Source organism: Mirounga leonina, unplaced genomic scaffold (assembly GCF_011800145.1).
Source record: "Mirounga leonina isolate KUSES-001 unplaced genomic scaffold, KU_Mleo_1.0 Mir_154, whole genome shotgun sequence".
Taxonomy (NCBI): Eukaryota; Metazoa; Chordata; class Mammalia; order Carnivora; family Phocidae; genus Mirounga; species Mirounga leonina.
In genome coordinates this window covers 38,674,495-38,694,561 of record NW_023270389.1, presented here as the reverse complement: position 1 = coordinate 38,694,561, position 20,067 = coordinate 38,674,495, and the positions used below count along the sequence as shown (strand labels likewise).

Below are 20,067 nucleotides of genomic sequence, written 5' to 3'. Positions count from 1 at the left end.
TCTATCTATCTATCTATCTATCTATCTATCTATCTATCTATCTATCTATCATCTATCTATCTATCTAATCTATCATCTGTTTGTCTATCTCTGGTACAAATTGCTCCAGACCACTTAGAACCAAGCCATAGGCTGGGGTGCCTGGGTGGCTCAGCCTCTTAGGCTGAGAGAACTCTTGATTTTGGCTCAGGTAATGATCTCACGGTTGGGAGATCGAGCCCCGGGTCGGGCCCCACTGAGTGTGGAGTGTGCTTAAGAATCTCTCTTCCTCTCTCTCTGCCCCTTCCCCCCACAACATACACTCTTTCTCGCTCTCAAAAAATGGCACCAATTAAGTTCTCAATTACTCATTCTGTTAGAGGTATAAATAAATATAATTTTAAATATAAATGTGATTATGTGATTTACTATATTTCATAAAATCTAAGAGGCATCAATTGTAAGTCATGCCATCATTTTATGTTTTACTAAGAAGAAAAAAAATGCTACATATTATAAGTATTAGGAGCTATTGATTGTATGATGCACCACAATTTCAGAAATGTTGATATGTAGGAAAAAATGATTTTTAGAATCAACAAAATATAGTAATATATTATTCTGCTCCTAGACTTTTCTAGTTAGTAATTTGTCCTGGAGCTCTTTCTGTGTTGTTATATAAAGATCTATCTCATTTTAAAAATTATTCTATAGTATTCCAGATAAGGATATCAAATAATTTATTTAATCATTCATCTACTGATAGATTATAATTGTTGCATTTGAGAACAGTGTTTTAAATAAAATTTCTTATATATTTTTGTGTATTTTGTGAATATATTCATTTCCTAGAGGTAGAATTACCAGATCATATTAAATTTTCACAGTTACTGTCAATTTGTCCTCTTAAAAGTATCTATTTATTTATTTTAAAGATTTATTTATTTATTTAAGGAGAGAGAGAGCACGCACCTGCATGTGCGTATGCACAAGAAGGGGAAGGGGCAGAGGGAGAGAGAGAGAATCCTCAGGCAGACTCCCTGCTGAGTGAGGAGACTGACACGGGGCTTAATCCTGGGACCCTAGATCACGAGCCGAGCCAAAGTCAAGAGGGGGATGTTTCATCGACTGAGCCACCCAGGCGTCCCTAAAAAAATATCTACTTACAATCTTGCAGTAATGTCTCAGAGTGCCTCTTTCCCCATACCCTTGTCAAAACTGAATAACATCAATAGTTTCTATTTTTCTAATCTAATTGGCAAAAAAAATGGCATTATGTTTTAATTTGCACTTCTCTTGCCAGTCAGGCACATTTTCACATATTCATTAGCCACATTTATTTCTTCTTTGGTATCTTGACTATTCATGTCCTTTGGCCATTTTACTATTGAATGGTAGTTTTTTTATGGCTTATTGGTGTATTTTGTACAGTAAGGCTCATTAGTCTAAATGTATCTAATATGTATTTTCTTTTTATTTTCTCTAAATTTTTCCGCTTTTGTTGCTGAGATGTAACTTTATATATAGGCATACCTTTAATTTTATTTTTGTATGGCTTCAAGCGTGTTCTGAGTTGTTTAAAGTATCTTCCAAACCGCAAGATGGTAGAATTAGTTTTCCAGAATGTTTGTGAGTGTTGTATATATGAGTGTGTGTACATGTGTGTGAATATATATTTTCAACGTTTTGTCCATCAATAGTTTATTTTTGCATATGTTGTTGGGTGGGGATCTAACTTTCTTCCCTATCATTAGCAAATCAACCCAATGCTCTTTGAATAGCTCTGAATGTCTTTTGCTGTGGAATATCTTTTTATCCTGATTTGGAAGTTATCTTTATTATAGATAAAATTCCTATATTTACCTGTATCTGTTTCTGGGTTTTCTCATCTGCTTTCTTGAACTATGTTTCTCAATCCTAATTACCGTGACTTCATATTTTGTTTTTCTATCCACTGGGGCAAATCATAGAAAAAAAATTGACAGAAATATATATTGGTTCTCCAAATATTGATTGCTTGTCCTCTATGTGCTGGGCTTTGTTGAAAGTCCTTGAGTGTATCCAACAACCTTACTGAACTTCGATGTAATTGTTAACAGTTTTAAAAACGAATTCTCTTTTTTGTCTTCAATACTTCCTTGGCTTTCTTTGTAGCATTTTCTCTTCTAGGTGAACTTAAAAATTCTTTAAGTAAATAAAAATTGTTATGTTCCATAAACAGTCCTTTAAATTTAATTGGGATTGCATTAATTTATAGAGTAAATTGATTGCATTAATTTACAGAATAAAGTTATTGAGCAAATTAGGCAAAATAGCTGCTTATCATTTTGGGTCTTCTTGTGCAAAAAGTTATACCTTCCCTTTATGTGCCCTACTTTCCTTTTTTTTTTTTAAAATGAGGATAATCGATTGCATTAATATCTCATAAGATTTCTGAGATTAAAGAAATCTTCTAGATAATTCCTAGCACATTATAAGAACATAATAAATATTAGTTACTATTATTATCGTTATTATTGTTATCATTATTGCCTGACTCAATTCTTTTAGGTCTTCTTTATGTCTTTAGAGTATAGTTTTACAGCTTTACTCCTTATATTTTATAGGTGTGGTTGTTATTTTATTTCCATTGTATGCTCTCATTGTTTATTGCTAACATATAAAAAATGTAAATTTAAATGTACATGAATTCTCCAGATATTTATAGAGTGTCCTCTACGGGCTTTTCCCGTCCTTCCTCCAGTCTAGCTCTGGTGCCATTGGGAAGTACCAGGTGTGGACAAACAAAAGTCAGTTTCAGGAGTTACCATGTGAGCTTCTCTCAAAGTTGACATGTTATCCCTCCAAAATCAAACATAAATACATTTTCAATGCTCAGTTGTTCATATTAATCATCCCTCTGACCAGGTTGGATACATTGGAGAATTGGCTATATTGTACATGGAAGTAATAATTGCCATCAGAAACTCTGAATACTGACTTATACAAAATACAGATTTGACTCTTTACTTTGCAAGTAGCCATTTTATCTAAAGGTTAGGAAGCGAGTTTGTTTTGAGACATCAAGGATAACTCAGGATGCCCAACAAGAGGATATGGCTTGCTGGATTCCAGCCATTCCTACGATTCTAAGAGAGGAAGTGGCTAAGGGTTACCCAATCTACCAGAATATTTAGATCTGATACTTTCAAACAGAAGCTAGTGTGCAGCATTTCACTATATGCTATGCTAGTTAGAATAGAGTGGCTGAAGCTGCTCTGAGTCTAAGAGAGTGTCATCCCAGGAGATTTATCGGTGCACTGGGCAACTGAGTCACATCATTAATATCAAAGGAGGATTACGATGGCCTCTATGGTATTTAGATTTTTTTTTTTTAACTCCCCAAGCAAAGGTCTCCACATATAGATATGTTGTTGGCTGTGTCCAGGTCTAGGAAGCAGTCACACAACTCCAGGGTTATGTATTTCTAGTCTTTCAAATGTCAGTGGAGCCCACTCAGTCTATACTCAGATCATTTAAAAGTGAATATTGCTGTTCTGAACAATGTTGAACTTTCTCTTATCTCTCTTCACTCTTACTACCATGGTATCCCCTCAAGTATCACCGGCCTGATTCCACTGTGTCAGATGCACGCAGCAGAGAAAGGGGATACACCAGCAGCTGGAGGAGCTGAGCGGAAGGAAGGAGACTAAAACATATTAATCCCATTTTAAGTAACAGGCACTGTGTTAAATGCTTTCAGATACAATACTGCATCTAATCCTCATGCCAATCTTGCAAGGAGAGCATTGTTATGATTATTTTCACACAGGAAGAAACTGAGGCTTAGAAAAATTAAGATCTGAACCAGGGTTTCTTGAGTTCCAAAACCCATGGGTCACAAGTGTCAGTTCATTCTGAGCTCCAGCTAGAACTACCTAGCATCTTAGGCCAGGTCTCCAGGAATCCCTGAGACAAGACTTGTGTAATACTGAGGCCAAAGAGGAGTCTAACTGAGTTGAGCCTATCCACTTAGCCCTGGGTTTCTTTACTGGGAGGGTGATCTGCAAAGCTCTCCTGATGGGCAAGTCAAAATTCTTTCCAACAGAATGAAGACCTGTAGTCATCATGGGAATGTGGCTATGTTGTTCTTTCAGCTACAAAATCGGCTTCTTGGAACCAGGTCACAGACTTGTAGGAGTTTCCATCCACAATTTTGCTTAGTCTGTTAAGATCAGATGAACAGGGCTGAGGAAGCTGTAGGCAGACAGAATTAGTGATAATTCTTTCCCACAATACTGCACTCCATTCTTCTAACATACCTCAAGTGCATGCCCTCGGCCAAAACAGATCTGGCAAGAGGGAGATTAACAATGATGACAAAAATAGTCCCTGACTTGATAAAACAAATATCAACTGGGTCAGGGGACAAGAACTGCCCATAACCAACCTTGGGATCTAATATGTTCTTCATGAGGGCAGGATTGCACCATCTTAAGTATTTCACCTCATGCTAACTCTGAAGTTAGACCATATACCACTGCCCTTGAACTTAGTCAATATTTGCAGACTGCAGGGGAGAAAAAAAGAGTATACAGATCAGCAAGAGGGGTAAATGTAAGATATTCGGGAATGACTTTTTTGGTTTTCTGTCAGCTCATAATTCCCTATTTGTTGACCTTCAGAGACTAGGTTACTCAGGCAGATGTTTACTATCACAGTGCGTGTGTTGTTGGGGGCGGGGGGAGGAGGTGGCGCTAAGTTTTCATTGAATAAAATGTGGCTTTGTCTGGGTCTGGTCTCCCTAATTTCCTCTCAAGATAAAGATGAGCTCATTTGCACCTATCCGCCTCTAGATCAGTAAACACTCTGCATGGGTCAAATTCCAGCCCCAGACCTGAGGCTCCGGCACTTCGGGAGCTCATTGATTTTCCCTTTCCTGAGGCTTCAGGGTGAGAGGTCAGGGCAGGTGGGAGTGCCCGTGGCCTGGATTTCCTCTGCCTCCCACCTTTGCCACCGGACATGCTCTGCGCAAGGCTTCGGTTCCCAGAAGTGGGAGCGGTAAATCCCAATACGCCCAGCGCCAGTTTCCGTCCCTGAGTGCGCCTTCTTCTCCATGCCCCTCTGTACCCCCGTTCTGCCCTCTACCCAGACTTCCAGCATGGGCTTTATGTCATCTGTTTCACAAGTTAATTTTTTTTTCTGCTCACCCACCCTGAACGCTGGTCTCCCTAAATAAAGTTCCCCTGCCTCTTTCCCCACTTCTTCCTTACCTGTGGTAGGGCACTACGAACCCATTGTCACACTGACCCAAGGAAAACACAGCATATCCCTTCTGCACATTTGATGCCCCCCCCCCCCCCCCACCTATCGCATGAGCCCCAACATCCTGCTTGGAGCATACTCAGTGGAGGAAAATGTACCGAGCTCACTTCTGTTTGTGTACCCAGCTTGCTTCCCTTACCAGATGACCCAAGAGAGTTGATTTGGGCCATCAGACTGGCAAGAGAAAAGAAAAAAGAATCAAGCACCAAAGGTGGCATTAAAAACGTCAGTGACCGCCCTATGGGGGCAGCCAGGTCTCCCACACCTCATGGTCAACGATAATTCTTCCGGCCCCACTGCCTCTCCCTCCTACCATTTCTTGAGCACACCCTATACCACACTTGGCATAGCACAGCTCATTTACTCCTTAGTTTGAGAGGTAGGTGTTATTTTTATAAAAGGCCTTTATTGTATAAAGTAAAGATTAAAAAAAATTAAAACCCGAAGTCATGGCCTCGGCCTCAGGTGTCGGTGTGTCTGGCTCTCCCTCCACCTTCTTCAGGAGTCACTGACGGCTGGGTTGAGCTGGACGGTGCAGCTGCCCCGCCCCCCCAAGAACACAAACCAGACCCAGGGGCCCACCGATGCAGGGCAGGCCCGCGTTTCCTCTGTGCGGGGAAGGGGGCGCTTTCCCTCTGTGCTTTAGTATCTTTTAATATGTTCTATTTTTTTTTTTTTTGAAGATTTTTATTTATTTGACATAGAGACAGAGAGAGAGGGAACACAAGCAGGGGGAGTGGGAGAGGGAGAAGCAGGCTCCCCGCCGAGCAGGGAGCCGGATGCGGGGCTCGATCCCAGGACCCTGGGATCATGACCTGAGCAGAAGGCAGTCACTTCAACTGAGCCACCCATGCGCCCCTGTGCTTTTGTATCTTAATACACATGCCTCTTACATACCAAAGTTGTGCTTGCTTGTTTGCTGGAAAAAAAAAAAAAAAATCACACGTCCACATTTATTCGGAAATGTATAAAGTAAATGTGAAAACTCCTCTCTCACCTAAATGCCTTTTGCCTCCTTAACGATAGCATTTACTATGAAGGTGTGTGTTCTCACGGCTAGTATGTCTGTGCGCACAAGCATAGAGATCTAGATAAAGGTGTATCAACTTAAAAAAAAATGAAAGTGGAGTCATGCTATATAAATATATTGCTATATTTACTTCAAAAGATTAACAACATACTATGGATAACTTTCCATTTCACTACATAGCTATAGCTCAATCTCAAACTTTGATGGGATACATAACATTCCATAGGCCATGGAATTAAAACACAAATCTGATGACTAAAAAGCGCAAATAAAACTTTAAAAAAAGCACAGATTTTTTTTTTTTTTTTGCATGGCTCTGGTAATATAACAGGGAAACTTCTTCTTGAGGTCATTTGTACCCAAGTTAAAAGGTATTTTATTTTAACATATTTTAACAATTCACCTAGTGATGGATGTTCAGTTTGCCTACAATTTTCCCTTGTTACTTATAATCCTGCCGTGAATATCCCTGAACATGCCACATAAAATTTAGATACAGTAACTGAAGTCTTTCCATCTGTGACTCTTCCTTGTTCAGTCCAGGGCAAGCAGCTTCTAGAAGGGATCCATGGAGCAAATGCAGAGAATTAAGAATCAAGGTTTTGACTTTAGAATTTCTAAATAGGGTCTTAACATTTAGTATTGAGATAATAGTCTTGAAAGTCAAGGTTTTTAATTTGCCAGAGCCAGGGTTTTTTTTCTTTTGGTGATAAGAAAGACTGTTTTATGTTCTTTGCAGCATTATTTACAGTAGCCAAGATAGGGAAATAACCTAAGTGTCCATCTATGGATGAATGGCTAAAGAAAATGTGATATATATATATATATATATTTGAAATATTCAGCCATAAAAAAGAAGGAAATATTGGGGCGCCTGGGTGGCTCACTCATTAAGCGTCTGCCTTCGGCTCAGGTCATGATCCCAGGGTCCTGGGATCGAGCCCTGCATCAGCCTCCATGCTCTGTGGGAAGCCTCCTTCTCCCTCTCCCACTCCCCCTGCTTGTGTTCCCTCTCTCGCTATATCTCTCTCTGTCAAATAAATAAATAAAATCTTAAAAAAAAAAAAAAAAGGAAATCTTGCCATTTGTGACAACGTGGATGGACCTTGAGGGTATTATGCTAAGTGAATGAAATAAGTCAAATAGAGAAAGACAAGTACTGTATGGCCTCATTTATGCATGGAATCTAAAAAACAAACAAACAAACCAAGCTTACAGATACAGAGAACAGATTGGTGGTCATCAGAGGTGGGGGGTGGAGGATGGGAGAAATGGGTGAAGGAGGTCAAGGGGGTCAAAGACGACAAACTTCCAGTTATAAAATAAACCAGTCATGGGGATATCAGCACACCACACACACACACACACACACACACACAATTATTGCTATTTCATTACATATTGGATGTAGGGGAGGGGATGACTTGGAATAAATCCTGAAATTTTCCTGAAAACTAATTTTGACAGGGTAAGGTGAAATGATGTATGTTTAAATGCTAAAAGAAAAGACTCTTTAGTTTTAAAAGTAAAACACCAAAGGAATCAAGGCAAAAAGCTTAATCCACAAAGAATAACAGAGCAATAACAAATGAGGAGCCAACTTAACTTACTCTCACTGGCTGCAAGTTTTCTTGGACTGAGGGACAAAATGGCCAAGAGACTTAGTCAGACCCCGTCCTTACAAAGGCACCCTGCCCCTGGTGGGTGGGCTGAGCCTGAGGCTTGGGTAAATGGGACAGAACAGCCAAGAATGTCTGAGGTTTAGAAGAAGGAATTTGTATCTATATACTACCTGACACCTTGACTCTAGAAGGCATGTAGAAATGTCCTGGGCCAACATGGTGTGGCTATGGTCTGGTACAGACATTATGAGTACCAGCCTCAGAGTGGCTTGAGAAAAGAGTCATGTGTTCCTGTGTCCAGACCACTGGACATATGATGGCAAAGAATGAGCCAGCGAGGGCCTGAGAATGCCTCGGAGGAAAGTGGTGTGAATTCTGCATGTCAGAAGCCCAATGCAGTGATGACCATTTTAGCAAAGCATGGCACCTTGATAACAACTCGGAATCAAATGCTAAAGGAAAAGACTCTTTAGTTTCAAAAGTAAAACACCAAAGGAATCAAGGCAAAAAGCTTAATCCACAAAGAATAACAGAGCAATAACAAATGAGGAGCCAGCTTAACTTACTCTCAAAGACTAGAGAGGACTTCAGCGGAGAACCAGAAGCCTCCTCGCTAGCCCAGGAACTTAGATGCCCATCCTAAGGCAAAGGTGCAGAAAGGGATAAAACCTAGTCTGAGATGGTTGAGCATGCCTGAAGTCTGAGATGGTTTCTCTCATCACACAAAACAGGAGCTTGGTATAAGAGTTTAACTTGAGTTGTAAAAAAAAGAAAAAAAAAATCACACATTTTAATGTAACCAAATATGTGCCTTTGTAATTCCTGTTTGCTCATGTATACAAATATTCTAAAAAGTTGATTATTAGATGTGGGGTTGGTGAGACAAAGGCACGCCCATTTTTAAAAATTATGGATAATGCCAAGTTCCTCTCCAGTGCCATGGTAGCTCTCATAAGCTTCACCAAATTGCCTGGGGTCTGGGCTGCCCAACTCACTTGTTTAGAGCCTGGTATCTTACTATTTCCTCTTAGAATATAAACAAATAGGTTTTTATTTTAAATTGATATGCTGGAAAATGAAAATGTCGGGATTCCTTTTATGTAGATTGAATGGCATATTTTTAATTAGCATTACTTTTCTGGATTTCTTTTCTCCTTTTTCTCCTTCTTTTTGAAATTAGTGAGAGAAATCCTTAGAGCTCTTCTATATGAATCTGGCTTTTCCCAAAGACTTGGAATTTCAAAAAGACATGTCAAAATGAGATACGACCTCTGAATTAGGCAACCTGGTGAACTAAAATGGCTGATGCAGCAAAGCTACTTGGCCCTTGTTAGAGAAAAAATTAGGACACACTAGCACATAGTGGTTGGGTTAGCTGACCACGCCAACAAGAAATATTTGTTTCCATTGTCATTAGGAGGAAGGAAAAATAAAACATCAAGAAACTTTTTCCTGCTTTTCACCAAGAAGTAAATCCAGATCTTCATGCATCCCAGTTTATTACAAATAATGAACCCTGCTTGTTTGCAGTATGGTGTTTTTCTTTTTTACTATACTGCTCAACTAAATTTACTTATATTTTTATTTGGGATTTTTGCATTTTTGGTACTAGATGTGGGCTTCATAAAACAAATAGGATGAACAACTGCCTATCCAACATGATCTCTTTTTGAATATTTGATATATTTCACCCATAAAACTACAAAGGCCAGGTGCCTTTGGAGGAGGAGAGACTTTGTTTAAGTTTTGTTTTTTGCACAAGTTTTACAATTTCTTCTATGGCCTTTGTTCTTTTAATTTTTTTTTTTTTTTTTACTTATAGAATAAAATTTGATACCTTACTTTTGCTTAGAAATGCACCCACTTCACCGAGATTTCTCACATATCTAACCATAGTGTTGATACCACAAATTCTTGACTATCAAATGGAGAAAAGACATATATAATACTCAACTGGTAATGTATAATTATTCATGAGTTTTTTAGTTGCACACACCCATATCAGCCTTGGGTGCATGATCATTTACCCTCCTCTGTGCCAGACTTCAAGACTCTTGCTCCACCTCACTATCAGTTGCTGAGCTGGGATTTAGGGAGAACATTTCCTCTGGTTACCGAAGATTTTCCACTTGTGAATAATTGGAAATAGGACCATTGATTTTTTGAATAATTTCCCCACAGGTCAAGGGTAACAACAATGACAAGAAATCCATAGCCCCAATTTTGATGGTCTAGAGCTACTCACACCAAGGAATTTCCAATACCAGCAAAGCACAGAGTACTTATTTGCACAAGCAATGGGGAAAACCCAGTGCTTTCTCCACTGGCAGATTTATTTGCAGAGACACAGGCATTTTTTCCAGGGTGGCTGCCAAACTATCTCCTGAGCCTGTCTAGCTAGCACCTGGACTACTCAGCAGGGGGCTTTGCAAATAATACCCTCCCCTTTGCCAGGGTAGAGGCAGGCTGAGTGATTCTGTTTCAGGCTGTTGTGGCACCTTAATCTTTCTAAGCTGCTTCACTCCTATTCTGGGGCCTACCCAAGCATGGCTGGCAGGAGGTGTGGCCAGAGCAGCTCTAGGCCTGAGGCTAAGGGCAAGGGCCCAGGGGGAAATGGTAAGTGTGGGAGAGAAGCTTTCAGTTCCTGAATTCAAAATTTGAATGTCCTGGGAAATTGCAATGGATCTGGGCATAATTCTTCCATCACAACTTAAAACAACATGGCGAGCGGACAAAAGCCATCAACTGTGGGAGAAGAAAGGAAATGAATAGTGATTCAGCACAAACCCACGTCCCAGGTTCTGTGCTCTTTCTATGTTGTAAGAATGATCTCTCTTTCTTTTTTGAAGGTTTGTCAGAACTCACAGAAGCTGTTATTTAATTTTTACATTCATCCTTAAAGATCCCTTACTCTACCCAATGAGTGTTGTGTTGTTATTTAGCAGAAAACTGCTTTCTTTAAATGAAGGTTTGGCTGAACTTACTTGCTATTTACTATCATATTCATACTTAGAGATCTGCTCCTTCGCACCCGACAAGATCATTGTTATTTCAAGCAGAGGACTCCTTTTTTTTTTTTTTTTTGCAATGAACATTTTAGTTTATCTTATTATAAAGATGAAGCTCCTTTGGTTCAAAGAGGTCTCAATCTGGTGGCCCCTGAAATAATATATTACCTTAGAGATCTGAGGCATAAAACCCACTGAATTTGATTCTCTCTAAAATTTCATGAGTGCTAATCAGTTTCCTCTACCAGGAAAATCTCCAAGATCCAAAGGAGAAGGGTCCTTCCTTCTGTGAGTCCTTATGAACGGTTTTTGGAGACATTTGGAAGGACTCTATGACTGTGGGCAGGAAACAAGTCCTGGAGAGGGAGGGAAAAAGCCCGAGAGGCAGAAATGCTTTGACAGACAGTACTGTGTTCAGGCCAGGTGTAGCCATGAGTGATACCACCCAAAAGACCTGGCATTATGTTTCCTGGGGGAGGTGTCCAGCCCCTCATCACTCACATTCAGGGGACCTTGGACCTCATATGAAAATGTAAAATGTATTCCTGTGCTGCATGTAACTTTTTATGCACACACCCCTGGAAGACAAACACACCAAACACCATGGTAGCTGGTTAACTTTACGGGATGGATCATCCCTGTGGACAGAGGGAGGCTGGGGCAGCACAGGAGCGCCAAGTGCTTGGCAAGGGGCAGAGACACTGAAGGGACAATGGATCGTGAGCAGAGAGAAAAGGATCCAAAGTCACACTTGGCCAACTTCAGAATTTTGCCCTTGCCTTGTCCTGCATCTTAAATTGCCTTTCTTATGAGAAACAAAAGTATTTTAATAAATCTTTTTTTTCCACATAGTAATCTGTCAGAGAAAGTCAACAGGGTGGCTACATGATCCCAAGGATCCGTTCGCCTTCTTTGGATTCTTCTGGGCACTCAGGGGCTCTGTGTCTTGTCTAGGTTTCCCTGGGTAGTGAAGATTTTTAGAAATGAACTGGTTAAAGGAAGGTCTTCTGACACCCAAAGCAGTGCTCTCTTGATTATTTTCCCTTTAGTGAAAGAAGTTACCCTTCAAGTTTTGTCACCAGTGTCTTGACCCTCCCTCTAAATATAACCTCTAAAGGGTTATATTATTGACCAGGGGGGTGTAGCACACTTATTTCCCCTTCAGTGATCTTTCACAATTTTTTTTCCATGTCATACCAGCCAGTTTTTTTTTTGTTTTAAAAACTGTATTAGCTCTTTCCTTTATATAGACTTCCCTTGTATTTTATACCTTTTAAAATACAGGAGTATTCATAGATTCCAGGACTTGGCAATACATGGCAAATATTTGATGTTTTCCTGTGACTTTCATTCAGGAGCATCTATTCCTTACCTTAGCACCTTAGCAGGTAGTAAATTGTGGAAATGGGGTGCTTTTTAGCTGTTAGTCTTTAAGAAAAACTTGTAAATTGTTTATGATGCTAGATGGCAATAACAGTGAATAAAGCCAGCATTGTCTTTATTATTAGTCTGTAGAGCTTATACTTTCAAGGAGAACATGAGTACTGGCAGACATGGAGACATCTGTGGACCATGGTCTGTGATCAGGGATCAGTACATATTGTTCTAGACCAATGGCACTGGATAATTTAGAGTCACAAAAGGAATGATTTGGTGTTACATTTTTAATAAGCCTATCAAAAACTGTTACCACCTGCTGTAACTTCTTAGTGATTTAGTTGCTACCTGGATTATCCAATCTAGTTTAAAGCACATCAGTTTTATTTATTTATTTATTTATTTATTTATTTATTTATTTATTTATTTATTTATTTTTAAAGATTTTATTTATTTATTTGAGACAGAGAGAATGACAGAGACAGAGAGCACATGAGAGGGGGGAGGGTCAGAGGGCGAAGCAGGCTCCCTGCTGAGCAGGGAGCCCAATGTGGGACTCGATCCCGGGACTCCAGGATCATGACCTGAGCCGAAGGCAGTCGCTTAACCAACTGAGCCACCCAGGCGCCCTAAAGCACATCAGTTTTAAATAAATACAAGAAGATCAAAGAGTCATTATATTACTTCAAATGCCTTCTATCTTCCAAGAGCAGATGAAAGAGGGGGGGGGCGTCTTCTTTTTTCTCCAATCAGGGAATAAATTTTTGTGTAGAGAGATGTAGCATGCTCTTTTGCCAAGTTAAGGTAGGAAGACTGGAATATAAATCTGTGCCATTGATAGAAAAATAACTTTAAGTGAAAAAATACTGTTATTATTTAATAGTTTTGATATTGCATTGATTCTAAGCACCTTTGTGTGAACAGGGTCAAAACACAATTTCATCATTTAGGTGAAAGCCAAAGAAATCTGAGATTAAGAAGACTCAGTCTACAGTAATGTGGAAGCCAGAAAGGGAGGTGCGGCTGTGAATGATGGATAATAGAGTCAATTTCAAGTAGGTAAGGGATTTTTGCTAATTCTTCCTGCTCCTCATTCAAGGATAAAGGAGACAGGATTTTAAACCAAAGTGAAAGAGATAAAGGAAATTTTCAAAAGCCATAGGACCAGTGTTCTTGTATGAAACATGCTGCCAGTCACGTTTGAAGGAACATTCTAGAAAGGTTTTGGAAAATTTACATTAGTACTTAGTTCTGAGTCCAACCAGAGTAGAAACAATATGAGCTCTCCCTCCCCATATTTCAAGTGATATATTTGCCATTCTTTGACTTTTGGGAACATCTCTCCTTGCTCTTAGAACCGTTAGACGTTTGCCATTGTTGAATTAAATTTAGCTCACAACATTATTTTGAGCCAAAGCTTTTGTCATTTTTAAATTTTGAGGGCTAGATAAAGTTAAATCTGTGAGAGGAGTTTTCAAAGAGAAATGTAGCCAATTACTACAACAGTCTGAAGTAAAAAGATCATTTCTAGGAGCTGCATGCATTGATGTTAGACTTGTGTAATTAAGCATTTTAATGAAAGCAAAGCTCCAGAGTGGATATTAGTCACAAGTAGCCCGTTGTCCTAAAATGGGACACAGGGCCAAAAGTTAAATGTCATGTGCTTAAAAAAAACCGAACGGCACTGAGCTTGTAATGTATATTTTATTTTGCACAAGCTTGCATATATACTGCACATACATTCAGTTTAAGAGAAGATGGAAGGCACACAAGGCAATTGGACTACTGTATCCTTTAAGTGGTACAAAGCAAAAGGTAAAAGTTTGGAGAGTATACAAAAGCTTAAAACACACAAAGTAAAACCCCCTACCCACCCGCCCCCCAACAACTTTTTTCTGTTTTAAAATTTAGTAGCTGCCAAACTAAATTTTTGTACTTTTACTTTAAAATCAATTGTCTACTGCACCTTTTTATTTTCTTTTTAATATGGACAGGGAGTCTCATTTTTTTTATCATATCAATTAATATTACAGTACATCCTTGGTAATACAAAATTGTACACCTTCATCAAATAAATTAGGATAAATTAAACCAATAAATTATGCAAAGTCTTCAGAACAATAGACAACAACAAAAATCCACAATTGAAATTGCCTCTAGCTAAAAAAAAAAAAATCAAAAATTGACTTTATCAGTTCAGTTATTGTACTATATTCAAATCAAAGGGTCTTTATTACAAAAAAAGAGCTTAATAATGCTATTTACAACATATTGCTAAATAATATAAAGGCAGTGTTTTGTCACGGTATATACTATATACATATGAGAAGTGGCTGGGACAACATCGGGAGAAGCCATGACCTTTGATTCTTGTAGGTAGCACTGAGACCAACCCCAAATATATGTTTTTCTAATTCTAATCTTGAAGTGGTAATATACAGTTTGAAAATGCTTTCCCCCCGATGTGGAGGATTAGAGTATTTTTAAAACACAGAATGAATACATTTTCACAAAAACGGGCCAGTCTGTTTTTCTTTTCTTCTCATGTTTGTGCATTTTAGAGGGTGTCAGATTTGAGAGAGGGCTCAGTTGAAAGACTCAAAGTCCAGACGCTTCCAGATCCTGTTGTATTCTTAGAAGGATAATTATAAGAAGATGCAAAGGTTAAATACCAGTTTTGATCCCAGCTCTGAATATGAACATTTTAGCTTTAGTTTTATAGATGGTTTACAACCAACAGATCTACAGAAAACAAAACTGCATTTCCTTCAACAGAACATTTAAGTGCAATGCAGTAACCGCTTACTCATATAAACCAGTTACATTCTTTTAAGGGGAGCTTTTTGAAAACAATGCTTCTTGTAATTTGCAAACACAGAGTTTGTACCAGAAGAAAACATTTGTACTATTCACACCAATGAATATTCTATAATATACATGGCAAAGAGATTCTGCTCTATCCTCACATGTACAGTGCTTTCAGGGAGTCTGTAAACCACTTTTTCTTTGATAAATTTATGATTGCTTCTGGGGGACATCCTATTTTTAAAGCCCCCAAATCTTCAGCTTTATGACTTAGTATTAACCTGTATGCGTATGTGTGTGTGTGTGTGTGTGCGTGCGCACGTGTGTGGTTACTTACGAAGTGTTTTCATGTACATAGAAAAAAAATTTCATAAATTTACAGAAACTGCATTACCCTTGCCCTTGACATCTGATGAAAGAGACTGTTATCTTTTAAAAGTAGAGAGCAGGATTTTCAAGAATGCTTTCAACTGTCTACACAGTCACTATAGTGTTCCTAATAAATTCAACAGATGTTGTGAGAATGTAGTTATTTATTAAAATCTCATGTCTTACGTAACAACAGCCATGAGGTTAAATATTTACATTGCTTTATAAAAGTTCCCCTCTTGCTTTAGTGTTTTTGTTTTGCCTTTTTTTTTGTTGTTTTTAACATTTTTAAAAATGATATTCACCCACATCCCTAGCACAGCAACAAAGATTCTGCAAACATAAAACACTTGAATTAAATAATACTCGGAGGCACAAAGCAAACTTCAGGAATATGTGGGTGAACACTTCCTTAAATAATTACTACATTCTACCATCTTCCACGTTGTTTTACCATTTAATGTGAAACGTCCTCATTAAACAGCCAGAGATACAGTAAGAATTAAATGTTTTGTCGTTGCAAATAGAACATTCTTTTCACAAAACATAACAAATGTCTAAAATAGGTCCTTAAATCTAGATAGGAAAAGGTAAGCTTTCCACTTCACACGCATATATATATGTGTATTTTTACATGCGTGTATATGTGTGTATGTGTCTTCATGTTTCACACACCTGCACACACATATACAGCACATGGTATGAAATATTGCTTCTATACTACTTTTCATTAGGCTAAGAAAACACAAGATTTGCACCACCGTTACAAAAAATTGGCTTCTACAAGAATTTTCAAAACTCGAATGCTGCTCAAACAATTGAAGAAAAAATAATTTGCGGTATCAAACTGTTCTAAAAATTCTCTTCTTCAAAAACGTATTCTCCCGCTTTGTTTTAAAAAGACACAAAATATGCATAGCTATCAACGTTATGTCAAACAGCCAGAAAAAAAATCTAGTGTTTATTGCAGCTGTAGTAATTGGAAATAAAGTCAAAAAGATGAAATCGAAAGCCACAGAAGGCACAAGAACAATTGTACTTGTGGGAAAAAACTGGTATTTTGAAGGATTTTTAAAAATCCCCCCGCTGGTGCATTTTAGGTCTAGGCACAGACTATCACCTCAAGTGTATATGCAAAAATAATTTAGGGTTAGCAGAAAATAAGTGGTAATGTGGTATTTCAACATGCACTTTAGACTTCTTTTTTCCTATGTAAACTGTCCCTCCCACCTTCATAGAAAGTTAACTTTCTCCCAAGTAGCCAATTTTCACTTGGTGAGAGTTGAGCTGAGATTTGAAAGATGGTGATTAAAAAACAAAACAAAACAAAACCCAACCAAACCTAGAATTTTTAAGTAGGAGTTTTGAGAGACAGGCTTTTGTCACTTTCCAATGCACTGGGAGGCACAAGATTTTGTGATCGTAAAAGGGGAAAAACCACCTAAAAGCAAAAGTGATCGAACAAAGAGGTGAGTTTATCCTCATGCAATTTCTACTCTGAAATCATTTCTATGCCTCAGTGAACCTTGAGCAGATATTATCATAGATAAGCACATCAACATTGGTTGTGAACACACACTTTTGCTGAATTTGTCTACTTAAATTAGAAAGGCAGGGGAAAATAATACTAAAGATCCAAATGAGCCTGGAATCATTACTGAATTTGCCCCAGATCAGAAGATACTAGCAGTCTGTCTACATAGGTGAACGCACTACGGTTTTGCCTTCTACCTTGCAAATGGCAACACGATGTTGATATGAATTACATGGAACAGCAAAGACCCAGTGGTATAATGACGTGAACAATGAATTCCTACTCTTTGACGTGAAGCAAGGCAAAAGAGTGTGACCACAAGTTGAGATTGCTTCCCTACTTTGTGCTGATTGGATTTTTTTTTTTTTTTTTGGTTTGCATTTTTTCCAATGTAATGATTATCCGAACTTTTTTTTTTTCCGCAAGCAAGCCGAAACAAGAACAAACTGGATCTGCTGGCCCTGTGTGTGCTACATAGAGGAGCACAAGCTGGATGATACATTTGGTTGGGGGTGCAGAGAGAAGCCGGTGGTGTTCCAGCCTGCGTCGCTGCACTCTGTCCACACTGCAAGAGCCCGTTAGCCTCCTGAATGATGCAGGGCATCATAGGACTGTGCCATTTAATTTAAAGTCAGCAGGTTTTAAGGCTTTGTGCTGACAATAATTGCCTCCATACATTCCTGTCCATCAGCAGAATTTATAAATGATGGTAAATTACAGCGATTGGGTCAGCTAGTTAGTCACATGGGTCAATCTGCATTCTCCAGAGTCAAATGTAACTTTTATGAAAATTAAGGGAAAATGGTATTTGTGTTTGGTATAATCTAAATACCAGGTTTGTTCCTGTGTCATTTTAAGTGTAGATCAAATGACCTAAGGGGAGGGAGGGGGGTCTGGAAAAGCCTATTAGGATGAACAAGGAATTCTTACTGCATCTGCGCACAAAACCCATCTGAGAAAACAAGCGTGAATGCCATATGAATTTTTAAAAGCAAGTATGGGACACTGTACGCTTTGGAAAAACTGGAAAAAGAGAAAATAAGGAAGAAGAGGAGAACCATTGAAGAAAGCATAAAATAGCAGCCAGCTTTCTTATGTGTGCTGGAACTGTGTCTTTTGGGTTAACCCCAACCTCTTCTATGCTGCCTGTACATTGTTTACACGTTTTGGTCAGTACTAGCTTCTGAATTCGAAGAGACTTTATCAGTTGCTTTAAAATGCTGTACCTAAAATGAAGAAACACTTAATTAGACTGTCACCACTTCGAATATCCATCAGGGTAGTGTGGGATCGTATACGAAAAGAGGGCATCCTTACACTGCTCCTCTTCGGAGGTGAAGATCAAGTCAGCTAACTGCTGTCAACAAGCGTCTAATGTAGGCAGGAATTTTATGGTCAACTTGGGATGTCCTTTATTCCTTACTAGAGAAAGGTATTCAGAAAATAGTGGGTTTTTTTTTTTTTTGAAAAAAAAAGTGTTAAATATTAAACAGACATAATAACTCGTTGAAGCATATAAACAGAGTTGAGCAAAGAGTACATTTGAAACGTATGTGCCTTTTAATACCCGAAGTGAGATAATAGAAAATGATGTGAAAGGGGTTTTTCTCTACGAAAAATGATCTATACTCACTTATTACGAAGAACTGATTGTAAAATCTAGAGAGGTAATTTGAAGAGCGGGTACGAATTTTCCAGCCTCATCTCGAAAGAGTCAGTTTTGTGTAGAATTGCTTTGCCTCCGTAAGAAACGGGTACACTTGTTTGGGCTACTTGCCGTTTCTCTTACGGAGAGGCTTGACAGTGACTATTTTTCTTTCTGGAATTTGGCCTTTTGGGGTAACTTTTGAAAAGTGAGCTGTCCATCTGCCACTGGCATTATTTTTAAACACGGAACACAAAGCAACTTAACGGAGTTCAAACCAAACAAAATATTTAAGATTACGTAGTGGTTTCATTGAGTTTTCTGGCCTTCTTAGCAGTAAAAACAAGAGACACGTCACCGTCTGTGGAACGGCGCCGTGTCCCGGGTCTCCCTCTGCCAACTGCCATTTGCGATAAACCATCGATCAAGCAGAAGCATCTTTAAAATGCCTTTCCTTGCGAATAGAGATTTTCCACACGTCAACATTCTTTTTCCCTGAAAATTAACCCTATTTTAAAGTCTCCAAATGTTAAGGGCCTCGGGCAAAAGTAAACTAAAGACCGAAGGAAAATAACCATCCCCTTGCAATGGAAAACAAGAGAAAAGGAGCGAAAGATGATGAGGAGGAGCTACCAGCTGATTTCAAAACATATCCATGCCTCCCATACACATCCATAGGAAATCAAAATCTAGACACGTACAACTTGGACATCCAAAGGGGACTGCTACTATTCATACATTCGAAAAGAGTTGTTGAAATTTCTACTCATGAAGCAGCTCTTGTAGGCAGTTCGGGGATTTGAAAATCTCAGGGACTTCACTATCCAGCTTGCAGATGACCTTGTATATGGCCTTCTTCCAGGAAGGATCAACATCTTTGCCTGCGATAATGGCATTGAAAAACTCTCGTAATGTGATCTGCGCAACTTCCAGGAATCTCTCTGGAACCTGCTGATACAAGGAGGCAATGGCATTAATAAAGTTTTCAGTTTCAAGTCTCCGGTTCTTCAAAGGAAATTGAGCTAAGTTCTCTCTTTCAGAAAGGGGCTTACGTGGCACCTGAATTTGCTAAAAATGGCCGGCCTCTATTCTCTTCTGTGAAGTCGTTATATATAGTAGCATTGTAATGTGGGGTGGACAGCTTTGTGAAGTTTTAGAAAGGGACTTGTGCAAGGGATGCATGCAGACATACTGAAAAACCAGGATTCCCTTCTGAATATTCGGGTGAGAAAAGGGGACACACTATTGGGATTCCCCACTTCATTAAACAGGTGTATTCCAGGTGCAAGTCTCCAGCTGATCTTTCAGAATTTGAATCCTATTTCCTTTTGATTTCCACTGTGAAAACAAAGTGTTCTCAAAAGTAGAATAAGAGATCATTGGCTTTTGAAATC

General features: G+C 38.8%; 1 protein-coding gene across 3 annotated transcripts in view; it reads right to left on the bottom strand.

The window, feature by feature from the left end:
• Nucleotides 1–14,005: 14,005 nt before the first annotated feature.
• Nucleotides 14,006–20,067, bottom strand: part of PROX1 (prospero homeobox 1) — a 52,229-nt gene continuing 46,167 nt past the window's right edge. For 2 of the 3 annotated variants that reach the window (XM_035010543.1, XM_035010542.1), the window contains exon 5: nucleotides 15,936–19,621. In XM_035010543.1, coding sequence (XP_034866434.1) covers nucleotides 19,436–19,621 — 186 coding nt within the window. In that variant the 3' untranslated portion in view covers nucleotides 15,936–19,435. Of the gene's footprint in view, nucleotides 19,622–20,067 lie in introns of all 3 variants that reach the window. The other variant, XM_035010541.1, reaches the window with a different exon arrangement.